Source organism: Nicotiana sylvestris, chromosome 8, assembly GCF_000393655.2.
Source record: "Nicotiana sylvestris chromosome 8, ASM39365v2, whole genome shotgun sequence".
NCBI classification, from domain to species: domain Eukaryota; kingdom Viridiplantae; phylum Streptophyta; class Magnoliopsida; order Solanales; family Solanaceae; genus Nicotiana; species Nicotiana sylvestris.
This window is the reverse complement of record NC_091064.1, coordinates 187,010,613-187,026,590: the sequence shown is the minus strand read 5'-3', so window position 1 is coordinate 187,026,590 and position 15,978 is coordinate 187,010,613. Positions and strand designations below refer to the sequence as shown.

At 39.9% G+C, this 15,978-nt stretch overlaps 2 protein-coding genes across 2 annotated transcripts; both read right to left on the bottom strand.

Moving 5' to 3' along the window:
• Positions 1-3,218: 3,218 nt before the first annotated feature.
• LOC138876132 (uncharacterized) lies at positions 3,219-3,758 on the bottom strand. Its single transcript, XM_070155031.1, has one exon. The coding sequence runs from the start codon at positions 3,756-3,758 to the stop codon at positions 3,219-3,221; it is 540 nt and encodes a 179-aa protein (XP_070011132.1).
• A 5,250-nt stretch (positions 3,759-9,008) lies between these two features.
• Positions 9,009-9,521, bottom strand: LOC138876131 (uncharacterized). Its single transcript, XM_070155030.1, has one exon. The coding sequence runs from the start codon at positions 9,519-9,521 to the stop codon at positions 9,009-9,011; it is 513 nt and encodes a 170-aa protein (XP_070011131.1).
• Positions 9,522-15,978: the final 6,457 nt, after the last annotated feature.

The window sequence follows — 15,978 nt, the reverse complement described above, 5'->3', positions numbered from 1 at the left end:
GCCTTTCTTCGAATCCGAGAGGAATTCAAGGCCTAGGTCCAGGGCCTCACTGAGAAATGTAATATTTACAAGCTTCTTAGAGAGAAACTTCTGGTAGACTTGGTGGCGGCTCGAGATGAGCATGCTGAGATGGCCGAGCAGGTATTCTGAGTTCTTTATGATAGTGAGGACGAGTCAGAGATAACAACTAACAATCTAATTCTACAAGTTCGACAGAGGCTCGAACATATTAAGGGCCTCTAAGAGCAAATAGATAGAGTACGAGCCGAGGGTGAAAAGTTTAAGGGATATATGGACATTTTGGCTGCACAAAAGGAAACCATTCAAGTAGAGTTAGATTTAGCCAAGTCACAACTTCGATCTGCAAGAGATAATGCCCCGGTCCAAGTTAAGAAGGTAGAGGAGCTCGAATCCAATTTAGCCAGTTTGGCCAAAGAGCTCAGGGTTGCCAGATCTTAAGCGGCCCCAGCAAATACTAAGGCCGAGGCTACTGCGACACAATACAAAGTCGATGCCGAAGCCACCCTCCAGCATGCTAAGGGCATGGTGGATCATTCGAAGTGGCAAGATCGAAGGGAGGCTCTCGATAGGGTCCTTGCTCAAGTTTCGATATATCTGCTGAACTCGAGATCGCCAAGGCTGAGGAAGCAACGGCTCAGAAGTTAGCATTTATCTACGAGGATTCCGAGAATGTGAGTGGATCTAGTGGAGAATATTCTGAGGGCAAAGAAGCTTCATCCGATAAGGACCGTACTGCTTAGGCCAGTAATTTTTGCTTTTGCTTTGAGGCCAATCAACCTTTGTAAAGAAATTTTTGATCGGGCCATGTAGCCCTTGTAAAAAAACTTTGATATGTCAAAAGCTTTTTCCTTTCCATGGCTCCCGAATCCGTTGTCCTTTAGTTATTTTATGCAAGTGTCAAAGTACCTTAATACAAAGTTATATAGTTGTATTCAATAGTCCTAGATCAAATATTCGAACTTGACCTGAGGCAGTTTTCGATAAATCGGATCCGAGTAGAATCATTTATCTAGACTCAGAATAAGGTAATCTTTGAGTTTGATGTTCGAGTGAGAATGTTATCTCGAAATTGAAATCAGGTGGCCATTAGGCTCGAAGAACAATCCCTGAGTGAGAATTTATTCGAACTCGAGTTGAAGTAGCCCTTAAGCTCAGTAGTCGAGTAAGAGTAATAATTCGATCTCGAAGTGAGAGTAGCCCTTAGGTATTTGTATTTGACTGATCTGGCCTTTGTAGAACGATCTTTTTAACATATATAAGGCTTTATACCCTTTTTGGCTTTTATGATTTTTTTTCCTTTACTTTGTCATTCATGTTCGCAAAGGTTGTAATGCCTTAGCATGAAATAATAAAGTCGTGTTCGAGGGTTCGAACAAAATCTTGCTTTTACTGCCTTTATGGGTTAAGGCATTATCGGAGTTTGATATTTATCGACGTTTTTTCTCGAAAATATCTTAAGTACTAAGATTTGGTCTAGGGTAGCCTTTTAGAACCGGTTGTGAAATAATTCGTAGGCCTGCTTTGTTATGAAATTCGGACGTTTCTGAGCCGTGTTAATTTGGCTTTAGCCTCTTTAATTCAGGATTTACCCCTTGGGCTTATTTTCCCGTTTTACTTCGAGCTTTCCCGAAGTGTCAGTCGAGTGGGGTGGCCGTGGCCTATAAAGATCGAGAATTGCCTAAATTGTCTTATAATCTCAAAGTTTTAATGATTCGATCTCATTTATTTTTTGGGCGGCAGTCCCCGAGCAAGGGGGTAATTGTCCGAGCTCTGGTTATTGTTGGCCCTTGAGCCTGTTTACATAATAGATCGAGTGTATGAATTTATAAAGTAGAAAAAAATTTCTAAGGCATGAGATATTGGCAAGAAAAAATACTTCTCTTTATAATTTATTATACATGCATACATGTTTTGTGCTAGGGCTCAGGCAAATTACGGAGCATTGTTCGTTTGACCGTTTGACCCTTACAAATTTTCCTGTCGAGGCCCTGATGCCATGAAGTAATTTCCTCGCAACAAAGTTTGCATTCGAGGGTAATGTTCTCCAGTATTTGAGGTTGATTGTAAAGAAGCCTCGGATACTGTTGGCTCGTTCTAAGTTAGCAGGATCAATGGTTGCCTCGTTAAAAAACCTCGCCGGAAAACCTTTTGGGACAAAATCGGTCTAAGGGAAAAAGAGTGCAACGCGTGATTTTAGACCTACAATCTTCGCGTTAAGGAGTCCATTGTTATTTCTAATTGAACACCTGTAGGAGTTAGTTTCAAATATACATGAAAATGGAGAACGTCGTACCTTAGCAGTAGTATCGTTTTAGGTGCGATAAGTTCCAATTGCTCGATAATTGTTCGCCATTCATTGTACCGAGCTTGTAGGACCATTTCCCAATGATTTCAATAACCTAGTATGGTCCTTCCCAGTTCGAACTCAACTTCCCTTCATTTGGATTTTGGGTGTTGAGGGTGACCTTTCTTAGCACTAAATCTCTGAAGTTAAAATGTCGAAGATTGGCTCTTCGATTGTAGTACCTTTTAATTCGCTATTTTTGACCAGCCAATCAGACGAGGGCAGCTTCACATCTTTCGTCCAATAATTTTAGGCTCGTATTCATGGCCTCGTTATTTGACTTTCTGTTGCATATGGGTTCTTCGACTTCAATAGGGATTAAGGCTCAGCGCCATAAACTAATGAGAACGGTGTTGCTTCGGTACTAGATTTTGACGTTGTGCGGTACGCCCATAGAATCTCGGGCAATATCTTTCTCCACTTCCTTTTGGCATCGATCAATCTCTTCTTAAGGTTCCGAATGATGGTTTTGTAGGTCGATTTGGCCTGCCGTTTCCGCTGAGATAATAAGGCGTCGATAAGATTCTCTTGATCTTGTGATCCTCGAGAAATTTAGTCACTTTGTTGCTGATGAATTTCTTTCCATTATCACATACGATCTCGGAGGGCATCCTCAATTGACATATGATGTGGTCCCAGATGAAGTCTATGACTTCTTTTTCTCTGACTTTCTCGAAAGCCTATATTTTAACCCACTTAGAAAAATAATCAGTCATAAATAAAATAAATTGAGTTTTACCTGGGCCGATGGGAGAGGGTCAACGATGTCTATTCTCCACTTCATAAACGACCATAGGGATAAGACCGAATAGAGATGCTCTTCGGGCTGGTGAATCATTGGTGCATATCTTTGTCATTCATCGCATTTTCGAACGAACTCCTTTGCATCCTTCTCCATATCGGTCCAGTAGTATCCTATTCTGATTACTTTGTAGACCAATGATTCGGCACCAGAATGATTTCCACAAGTGCCTTCGTGAACTTCCTGTAGGACGTAAGCAGTATCTCCCGGTCCCAAACATATTTCCACTGGTCCATCGAAAGTCCTTCTAAACAACGTTCCGTTTTTGGACAAAGTGAACTGTGCTGTCTTTGTGCGTAAAGCTATTGATTCCTTTGGATCCGATGGGAGCTTTCCGTTCTTTAAGTATTCTATATACTTGTTTCTCCAATTCCACGTCAAACTCGTGGAATTTATCTCTGGGTGGCCTTCTTCGATCACCGACCTCATGAGTTGTACGACAATCCCGGAGTTGAGTTCGTCGTCTTCGACCGATGAGCCTAGATTGGCAAGAGCGTCGACCTCGTTGTTCTGTTCTTGAGGTACATGCTGCAAGGTCCACTCCTTAAACTGATGTAGAGTTATCTGTAGTTTTTCCAAGTATCTTTGCATTCGGTCTTCTCAGACTTCAAAAGTCCTGTTAACTTGGTTTACCACGAGGAGGGAATCATACTTGGCCTTTATGTCCTCTGCTCCCAAACTCTTAGCTAGTTCGAGACCTGCAATAATGGCCTCATATTCGGCCTCATTGTTAGTCCATTTCGTAGTTCTAATAGATTTTATAACTACATTACCCGTGGGTGATTTTAGTACGATGCCTAGTCCGGACATCTTCACATTCGAAGCACCATACAAAAAGAGGGTCAAGACTCCCGAAGATGTACCAGATTTCATCAGCAGTTCCTTTTCAACCTCGGGTACGAGGGCCAGTGAAAAATTAGCCACGAAGTCTACTAAGATTTGAGACTTTATGGCAGTTCGGGGTTGATACTCAATATCGTACCCACTGATTTCGATGGACCATTTGGCCAACAAGTCCGACAGTTCGGGTTTGTGCAAAATATTTCGAAGAGGATAAGTTGTCACAACATATATTGGATGGCATTGGAAGAATGCCTGTAGTTTCCTAGAGGCGCTTACTAAAGTAAGTGCTAATTTTTCTAAGTGTGGATATCTAGTCTCAGCCTCACCTAAGTTTTGACTAACATAATAGATAGGGAATTGCGTACCTTGTTCTTCTCGGACCAGGACTCTACTTACCGCTATCTCCGAGACTGCCAAGTACAAGTAAAGTTGTTTGTCCAGTTTCGGGGTATTAAGTAGTGGCGGGCTCGATAGATACTGCTTTAGTTCCTCCAAGGCCTGTTGGAATTCCGGAGTCCATGCAAAATTGCTCATCTTCTTAAGTAGTGAGAAGAATCAGTGACTCCTATCTGAGGACCTCGAGATGAATCGCCCTAGGGCGGCTATGTGCCCCGTTAACCTTTGCACGACCTTTACATTATCCACGACCGTGATGTCCTCGATAGCTTTGATTTTATCGGGGTTGATTTCAATCCCTCGATTGGACACCATAAAGCCAAGGAATTTGCCCGAGACAACCCCGAATACACACTTTTCCGGGTTGAGCTTCATTTTGTACTTCATCAGTATATCGAAGGTTCCCTGCAAATGCTTTAAATGGTCCTATGCTCCGCACAGAGTTAACTAGCATGTCATCAATATAAACTTCCATATATTTTCCTATTTGTTCTTCGAACAATCGATTTACTAGGCGTTGATATGTTGCACCAACATTTTTTAGTACGAATGGCATTACATTATAACAGTAGGTGCCGAACGAAGTCTTTTCCTGGTCCTGTAAGGAAAGGAATAAGTTTTTCCTGAGCTCGGGCGTTAGCCCCGTGCCCAGGTATACCTTTCGTTCGGGCTGATGTTTGGTCAGTACGACTTGTTCCAGCTCTTCGGCCATTGTTTTGGTGGCGTCAGAGTCATTGGGAACTATGAAAGATCGAGGTATCCTATAGTCGTCGTCCTCATCGGTCCCCCACATCTCTGGTTGGGTCGAGGCTGGTGTCTTGTCACGATTCGAATTTTTCACCCTCGAGAGTCGTGATGGTGCCTACTAATGCGAGCTACGCAAACCGACTATTTAAACACATCACCTTTTTACAAATTTTATATTCTTTAATAATTATAAAAGCAATAACGTATAGACAACGAAAATTACAATAAGCGGAAGAAATGCAGTAAACTATTTGAAATATGTATCTAGTACAACTGTTTGAGCTTCGACCACCCAGAACTGGTGTCACAGTTTCACAGACGATCTAAAAATACTACATACAAAGTCTGAAAGATAAAAGATATATTGTTTCTGAACTAAGTAAATAAAATAGGAGTAAAGGGAGAGAGGGAGACGCCAGGGCCTACGGATACCTGCAGGACTACCTTGAATCTCCGCGTGGACTGAAGGCAGCCACCCAATCTACGGTCCAAAAGCTGCTGCTCCGGGATCTGCACATAATTTTTTTAACGAAAAATAGGTATTTTATTCATCTTCGACAACATATTACATTGGGTTGTGGGAGAAGCCAAAACCTATCAACTCCCTAAGAAAAGTTTGAAAGATTGATAATTCTATCTTTTTATACAAAGGAAGTGTTTAAGGATTACCGCCAGACGCACTACTTTCAATCACGGCGGATCGTAAACAATGTCAGTATTTTTCTTGTTCGATATATGAAAATTAGGAAGATTCCATCTATCAACATTAAGGATCCCTCTAATGTGACTTGGAAGGGACGTAAAGTTGTGAAAGATTTCATTTTGACAGAGATTATAGCTCAATGTTTCCATCCTGTCAGCAGCATAGTTAACTTCCCTGAAGCAGTGTGTCAAGACAAACCCATTTTATTCTTTATGTCTTCTTAATTCTTCCACTTCCTGAAATATTCGCCAAGGACTTTTGTAGAATCCATTTACACAGTCTACGAAAAATTTTGAATCACTTTCAGCTATAAAATAATTCAACATGTTAGTAATACACCAATTAATACCAAATAACAGAGCTCGTGCTTCTGCCCAGTTACTCGTTCCAGGCCCCAAAGGGAGGGTGTATGCACAAATTAGATGGCCATCATTGTTCCTAATCGCTCCTCCCCCTCCATAAATGCCATCTTTGCAACTTCCATCAGAGTTAATTTTCACATAACTAGCTGCAGGTTTTATCCAGTTCACTAGGGAGATTTTCTTGAAAAAAATAGTGCTTCCAAGTAATTGAGATATGTTATCCCAAGTTGTATTCAAATGGACGCTACTAAATTGAGCCATTACTAGATGAGAAATAGTGAAGGCTATTAAGGATAAGGATCTCTTAATACTAGTCCTTTCAGTATTGTATTTTGCATTGCATTTGGACCTCCATATATCCCAAGAAGCCACAGCTGGTAAATGGTTAGCAATCATAGTTGAGACAGGATTTAAATATTTTTTGCTCCACCAATTGATCAGAACCTGTCTATAGGATATGTTAGTGTATGGAATACCTAGAGGGTTACATAGTATTTTTCATAGTTCTTGTGCAAAGTTGCCACCACAAAATAAATGTTCTATATCTTTAATGCCAGGTATTTTGCAGCATAAGCATCTGGATGGAATGGCAAAACGAAATCTTGTTACTCTATTATCCATAGGTATCCTGTCCCTTAGAGCTGTCCACATTATAAAGTTTATCTTGAATGGTACCTTTTTCTGCCAAGTCATAGTATCCACCCATGTTTTACTCTTCTTGTTCCGGAGGATTTGCCAAGCTGAGGAAATGGAAAAAATGCCTTTAGTATCTTCTGTCCACACTGGCATGTCCATTCCTTCCATGCTCAATTGAATATTTAGGCTACTTATGGTGTTCTTAACACTCTCTGGTAGGTAAATGTCCCAACCATTCCAACACCATTGCCCTTCAATTAAAATCTCACATATCTTGAGGTTCGTTGGCTTAATTCCTTCAGGTAGAAAGTCACTTAGAGGTCCTAAGTTGGTCCAATTGTCATACCACATAGATATATCACCTTTTTGCACTTTCCACAAAATATAGTGATCCACTCTCCTTTTAATCTTGCACATGAAATTCCATGATTGTGATTGCCCTGAATAACATTGCTTCACCAGAGGGTGCGACATTTGACAATATTTAGCCATAAGGAATTCCTTCCATAATGACTGACTTGTTCTCAAATTCCACCATAGTTTAGTTGTAAAAGCATTACATGTATTTTCTAGTTTCCTGAAACCAACACCTCCTTCAGAGTATGGAATGCATAATTTATCCCATGCTACCCAATGGCATTTTTTCTTCTCAGCTGTGCCGCTCCAGAAAATCTCTCCATCATTCTCTATTTGGTGGAGGACTCCTATTGGTGGGTGAATAGCCGCTAACATATGCATTGAGAGTGATGTTAATACATGTTTGATCAAAATTGCGCTGCCACCAATAGAAAGAAATTTAGCATGCCAACCATCAATCCTATTTAGTACTTTAGTAATCACATCAGAAAAGATGGAGATCTTCTTCCTTCCCACATATATGGGACATCCCAGATATTTAAAAGGAAGAGTTTTATTTTTCATGGTAGTGATTTCTTCCACTCTAGTTATTTCTTCATGTTGTGTAGTAGGAGCTAGTATCACTCAAGACTTGTTTTTGTTGATTAATTGTCCAGACACCGCCTCATATGTAGCTAGAGTCTCCATGAGCATGTTAAGAGAATTCCTGCACCCACTAGAAAATAAAATAATATTATCAGCAAATGCTAGGTGGTTAATCAAAGGACCTCTTTTATTCATATAGAAGCCTTTGAAATCCTCTCTACAAGCAATAGAATTCAATTTATTAGATAAAAACTCAGCAGATAGAACAAATAAAGATGGAGATAAAGGATCCCCTTGTCGAAGACCTCTCTCTGATTTAAAGAACCCATGTCTTGTACCATTGACTATCAAAGAATACCAATTTCCTGATATGTGCCTGAAGATCATATCAATCCACTTTTCCTTAAACCCCATCTTCCTCATTAAAATACATAAATATGGCCATGAAACTCTATCATAGGCTTTGGCCATATCTAATTTCATAACCACATTACCATTGGTATTTGGTTTACCAATGTCTTGAATAATCTCTTGAGTTAAAAGAATATTTTCAGTAATGGACCTTTCTTTTACAAACCCACTCTGGTTCCTACTGATAAGATTATGAAGCACTTTATTTAGTCTAGAGCTCAATAGTTTAGCAAAATTTTTGCTAATAATATTACATAGACTAATAGGTCTTATATCAGTGAATTATTGCGGTGAATTAACCTTGGGAAACATCACTATGCATGTATGCGTAAAGTATTTAGGAATATTAGCACCACAAAAAAAAGCTTGTATGACTCTAGTCACATCGGAACCTATAAATGTCCAAGTGGCTTGGAAAAACTTCGCTGTGTAACCATCAGGACCTGGAGTACTATTAGGATTCATGGAGAAAACACACTCCTTCATCTCTTCTTCAGAGGGCATGTTCTCTAAAAACTAATTGTTATCCGCTGAGACCATAGGAACAACACTTTCCAGATCATAAAAATCATTATACTCCGGAGTCCGGCAAAAAATGCCTTTGAAATATCTAATTGTAGCTTCGGAGACTTCTTTAGTGCCTTCCACCCATTGGTTAAATTTATTCTTAATTTTATTGATGCTCAACCTTCTTCTTCTATCTTTAATAACCCCATGGAAATAAGAAGTATTAGAGTCTCCATCAGTCAGCCAGTCTACTCTAACTTTCTGCCTCAGGATGTTGTCTTGAAACTTCAGATATTAAGTATACTCAGCCTTGGCTTTATTAAGATTAATTCGATTATCCTCATTATTGTCTTCCACCAGCAATTGTTCAAGGACTTCAATTTGTTTTTTCAGTCTTTTAGGATCCTCAAAAATATCCCCATACGTTTCCCGTGACCAAGAACTTAATCTAGTAGAAACCTTCTTAAGCTTTTGATGTAGGGTCCACATAGGGTTTCCTAGATATTCCTCTTCCCAGATATTTTTTACCACATCCTGAAATTCCGCATGTTCAGTCCACAAGTTTAGAAACTTAAAGTACTTAATATTGCTCTCATTGCCATTACCAAATTGAATGAGTGGAGGCGAATGGTCAGAATAGGCCCTTGCCAAATGAGTGATAGTGGTTCTGCTATACAGATCAAACCATTCACAATTATGTAGAAACCTGTCTAGCCTCTTCCAAATAGTATTAGGGGCATCTCTATTATTACACCATGTAAAAATGTTTCCAGTAAAGCCAGCATCTTGCATACCACAATCTCTCATACAAGAAATAAAGTCAAAACTTTTATCAATTCTATAAGGAGTTCCCCATTTTCTCTTCAGGATCAACTATAATATTAAAATCGCTCATGATAGCCCAGGGGCCTCTCAGGACATTAGACATAACATTTAGCTTACCCCATAAATCTTTTCTTAACAAAGTTCTACATTTTGCGTAAATAGTTGTAATATGAAGCACTGTAGTAGAAATTATGTGATGTAGTCTGCAAGTGACATATTGCTCAGAGTCAGTCACTATGTCAACTTCAAAATCATTGGACCAAAAAAATCATATTTTGTTATTAACATTTGAGTGCCAACCATGCATCCCAATTTGTCTTATGTATCTTTCTATTTGGTCTGCATTCATAAAAGGTTCTTGCAGTCCAATAAAACTAACCTTGTATTGATTTTTAAGAGTCTTGAGTCGTTCAAAAGCACTTTGGGATTTAACGCTCCATATATTCCAAGAGATTGTGTTAATCATTGTAGGCAAAAGGTGATAGAGCTATGATTTCCTTCAGTTGGCATTGTTCTTCATAGTATTAAGCCCTCTATTTTCCAATGTAAAGCCCTCTTGGGGATAGGTTGTTGTTGTTTGCTAAGGTATGATGGTCTTGACTTATTTACATATCCACATCTTCATGCAATGTAGTATGTATACCTTTTGAACTTTCTAATTCAGTATCTGAGATAGACTCCTTCCTAGGTTGGAATTGAGTTTCCTCAACTTCTTCCTCAGATTCTGTCTCATAATGAGAATAATCATCATTTACCTTCTCTTTGTCTTCTTTCTCTGATTTGTGGGTCTCGTTCCTTATATCAAATTCCCTGGAAAAATTTGTTATAGCGTTAGGGAGATGAATAAGATCTGTATTGTTAGTCTGATCCTTTCCCTTCTTTAGATCTTCCTCTATATTAGGATGTATCTCCAGATCTGGAGGTTTAGAAAGCTTCCACATTTTAAGATTCAACATCTTCTGACCTTCTACACTCTTACTGAGATCTAATCCTTGATCTTGATCTGTGAGCTTGGCTTTGTCTTCCTTAGCATCATCTCTATTAAATCTCCTTTTCTTACGTGTTGTCTCTATTTCATCAGGATGTTTCACTTTTTCAACAAAATTGTTCTTCTTGGAGATTTTGATTTTCCTGAAACTCCTTGTTTAGGTTGGCTTCCTGCTTTGTTCACCATAGTATTTCTCTGTCTCATCTGATCGACACTCTCAATTCCCATAGAAGTGAACGTCATTTTTTGAAGTCTGATTGATATGCTCTTATTGATTTCTTTATTATTGCCATTCTTTATTGATTCAACCTTCTTTTGCTTTTCATGATTATCTTTACTACCTTGAGGGATGTCGATGGAGTTAGAGTTCTTTGTATGATCCATCACTTCAGTAACCATCTCGATTTGATTGGACCTTGGATTGGCCAAGATTCATTTCTTTCTGTGCCCTCATTTTGTGGCTTGTTTGGGACCTTCTGACTTTCAGCTAACATCATGGTGGGCTGAACATTGCTATTGTTATTTTTGCCTTTCTTCTTTCCCCTACCATTAGACACAGTAGTCCAACCTTCCTCATCCTCTATATTTTTCACATTCATGGAAGTTGAATCTTGAAGCTTGTTACTAATATTTGTTTTAGATTTATTGTCGACTTGCATTTCACTAGCACAACTCCCCCCAGTTCTCTCTTCTCCTTCTCTTTTTGACTAGGATCTATATCCTTCCTCTCGTTAACTTTGTTAACATTTTGTCTCAGCTCAGGATGAAGAATTCCACACTTAAGGTCACTATGACCTTGCATTTTGCAGTGGTTGCAATATTCTGGTATAGATTCATATTCCACTTTTTGAAGAACAATTTCTTTTTGTCCTTTCTCATTGAGAATATCTATCCAAATCTCTTGAAGCAAAGGTCTTGTTATATCAATTTCAACTTTAATTTTTGCACTAATTGGCCTAGTCTTTGATAGAGTTACCTTGTCAGTGATAATAGGAATACCAATTAGCTCCACAATTCTACATAAAGCTGCCCATTCAAAGAAATGCCACCGTAAATCTAGTAGGTTAATCCATACCGGGGCTATAGTCGTTTCTACTTCAGGTTTGAAATCAGTGGTCCACTTTTGCAATTTTATTTGCATTCCACCAATTATTAGAAAGGTCCTTCCATAAACGTTTCGATGGTCTTCTTCTGAATCAAAGTCAATGAAAAAAATTCTTCAAACTGTACGCACCTATTTTGACTGCTCCTTTAAGAGGGATCATTCGAGTAAATTCAGAGCGCACCCTTTCAATAGAGGGTATGGTTCTTGGGAATTTGCCTACAATAGTGAGTCGGCATGTCTCTACTAACATATCATGTTCCTCCTTTGTAAAACTTACCACCGACTTCCCATCGACAATTTCATATGGTCGATGCCTGAGTTGGATTTTTTTCTTAGTTGAGGTTCCATTGTTGCTAGAGCCTCCAAGTCTTGATGCAAAGTTCAGGGGAATAGTTTCTGCCAGGAAGGATTCAGTACTTGGAGCTACTCCCTTTTTGGGAATTGTTTGTTTGATTTGTAGATATATTTCGATGAGCTAGCGGAGGGAAAGAGGAATTTTGCATGTTAGTAGGGTCCGGTGGAGTTGGGGGAGGACCGGGAAATTTTCCTATGTAGTCGGCGGTGAACATTGCCTTCGAATCTGACCGTTGGGTGTTACCGTTTAGAGAGAGAGTTTTATGTGGGTGTGTCTAAAATGGATCTGCACACAATGCAGAGTGTAGTATCAGCACAATCGACCCCATGTGCTGGTAAGTACCTAGCCTAACCTCGGTGAAGTAGTGACGAGGCAAGGACTATACTACCAAATAAACCTGTGCAATTTAACTATATACAGCGGAAAAGACGAACAATAATATACAATCAAGTATGGGAGGGTAACATGCTGCGGGGGAACTATTAATTTAGAATAGAAAGACAACAGGTAATTGAAAGAAATAACATATCTCAGATATCAACAAAGAATCAGAAATCAATAAGTGCACGGCATCACCCTTCGTGCTTTTACTCTCGTCCTCACCAAAACAATCAAGTAATGAAAATGTGCACGGCATCACCCTTCGTGCTTTTACTCTCATCCTCACCATATAATCAATATAATCGGTACAGAATTGTATATAGTGCATCACGGCATCACCCTTCATGCTTTACTCTTTCCTCACAAATCATATACGGCATCATCCTTCGTGCTTTAACACTCTCTCACCAAAACAATACACGGCATCACCCTTCGTGTTTTAACACTCTTCCTCACCCCAACAACAATCACAAATAATAGCGCAAGGGAATAAATGAAATTACAATAAGAATTCCGGCAAGGAAACAATAGTTCAACAATAAAGTCCCGGCAAGGGAACAACATCAAAAGAAACATCAACATCCCGACAAGGGAGATAACATCAAAAACAACAATATCCCGGTAAGGGAGGCCACGTAATAGTTCTCTTCTTTTTCTCACTTTTACTTCACAACTCACTTCACAACTTGAGCCAATGCTCCAAAAGGTTCAATTACTACTTATACTTTCACATTTCATTGTACAACTTGAGCTAACGCTCCTCAATGTTCAAATGTCTCAGTTACTTCCACAACATTTGCCCAACAATAGAAATCATCATCAAATCATGAATAATACAACGAAGTCATAATAATCACAATTAAGACTCACGGGCATGCTTGACACCAACATATAGATACTCGTCACCACGCCTATACGTCGTACTTGACAAATACCACATAGCAAATAAGACTCGACTCTTAATCCCTCAAGCTAAGGTTAGACAAAACACTTACCTCGATACCACAAACACAATTCAAGTCTCTACTATCGCTTTACCTCTTGATTCCACCACCAATTCGCTCATATCTAGCCACAAGTTACTTAATTACATCAATAAATGCTAAATGAATCAATTCTAATACATGAAATGAGTTTTCTAAAGTTTTGCCCAAAAAGTCAAAAATCGCCCTGGGCCCACGTGGTCAAAACCCGAGGTTCGAACCAAAACCCGATTGCCCATTCCCCCACGAACTTATATATATAATTTGTTTTGAAATCGAACCTCAAATTGAGGTCCAAATCCCCAATTTTTGAAAAACCTAGATTCTACCAAAAACACCCAATTTCCCCCATGAAAATCTTTGATTTTGAGTTGAAATCATGTGAAAAGATGTTAATGATTGAAGGAATTGGTTTAAAATTGACTTACAATCGATTTGGAAGAAGAGTTGTCTTTGAAAAATTGCCAAAGAGTATTTTTGTTTTGAAAGAATGTGAAAAATGATTGAAATGCGTCTAAGTTATGAATTTACAGGTATCTGATGTCGCAATTGCGACCAGGGTTCGCAATTGCGAACCCCTCAAAAAATTGGACTTTTGCATTTGCGATCCACTCAGCTTTCCAGTCATCATTGCATTTGCGAGAGACCGTTTGCAAATGCGAAATCGCATTTGCGAGAAAACAGTCGCATTTGCGACTCAGGCTGCCAGGTCCATTCTTCGCATTTGCGAAGCCTGCAGACCTGATCACACAAGCTGAAAACCTGCAATTTTCCAAGTCCAAAATTCACTCTGTGGCCTATCCAAAACTCACCTGAGCCCTCGGGGCTCCAAACCAAATATGCACACCAACAACTATGAATTTAGCATCAAAATCATGAAATTTCTTAAGAACTTCAAATTTTTCAATTTTTATCAAAAACGATCCGATTCACGTCATTTCAAGTCTGTTTCTTACCAAAATTCACATACTTATCTTAAATCACATATAAGACCTGTATCGGGCGCCGGAACCAAAATACGGGCCCGATACCATCAAGTTTTAAACACAATTCATTTCCAAAATTCATAAATAATCTCAGAAAATAATTTTCTTAAAAATTCATTTCTCGGGCTTGGGACCTCGAAATTCGATTCCGGGCATAGGCCGAAGTCCCATATTTTTCTATGGACCATCTAGGACCGTCAAATCACTAGTCCGGGTCCGTTTACCTAAAATGTTGACCGAAGTCAACTTAAATCCATTTTAAAGTCAAAATTCATCATTTTTCACAGATTTTCACATAATAGCTTTCCGGCTACGTGCCCGGATTGTGCACGCAAATCGAGGTGATGCCAATAAAAGTTTTTGAGGCCTCGGAATGCAGAATTTACTTTTAAAACAAGTGATGACCTTTTGGGTCATCATATCCTCCACCTCTAAAACAACCGTTCGTCCTCGAACGGACAGAAGAAGGAAGCACCTGAGTCAGAGAAAAGATAGGGATAACGGCTTTGCATATCAGACTCGGACTCCCAGGTCGATGCCTTAGCGGGCTGATCTCTCCACTGAACACAAACAGAAGGAAAACTTTTCGATCTCAACTGACGAACCTACCGGTCTAGAATAGCTACCGGCTCTTCCTCATAAGACAAGTCCTTGTCCAACTGAACAGTGCTAAAATCTAACACGTGGGATGGATCACCGTGATACTTTCGAAGCATGGATACATGAAACACTGGATGCACGACCGCTAAGCTTGGCGGCAACGCAAGTCTATAAGCCACCTCTCCCACTCGATCAAGAATCTCAAACGTGCCAATGAACCTAGGGCTAAGCTTGCCCTTCTTCCCAAATCTCACGCCCTTCATAGGCAACACTAGAAGCAATACCCGCTCACCGACTATGAATGCCAAATCACGAACCTTGCGGTCGGCATAACTCTTTTGCCTGGACTGAGCTGTATGAAGCCTATCCTGAATAATCCTGACCTTCTCCAAGGCATCTTGAACCAGATCCGTACCCATCAACCGAGCCTTCCCCTGCTCAAACCATCCAACCGGCGATCGACACCGCCTACCATACAAATTCTCATATGGAGCCATCTGGATACTCGACTGGTAGCTGTTGTTGTAGGCAAACTCTACTAAAGGAAAAAATTGATCCCACGAGCCTCCAAAGTCAATGACACAAGCTCGGAGCATATCCTCCAAAATCTGAATAGTCCGCTCGGAGTGCCCGTCCGTCTGAGGATGAAATGTTGTGCTCAACTCAACCCGTATGCCCAGCTCTCGCTGAACTGCTTTCCAGAAATGGGAGGTTAACTGCGTACCTCGATCCGAAATGATAGACTCGGGCACACCCTGAAGACGAACAATCTCCCGGATATATATCTCAGCTAACCTCTCGGAATAGTAGGAGACTGCCACAGGAATGAAATGTGTTGACTTGGTTAGCCTATCAACAATAACCTACACTGCATTGAACTTCCTATGAATCTGTGGGAGTCCAACAACGAAGTCCATAGTGATATGCTCCCACTTCCACTCAGGAATCTCAATCTTCTGGAAAAAACCACCAGGTCTCTGATGCTCGTACTTAAACAGCTGGCAATTCAAACACCGAGCCACATATGCAACAATGTCCTTC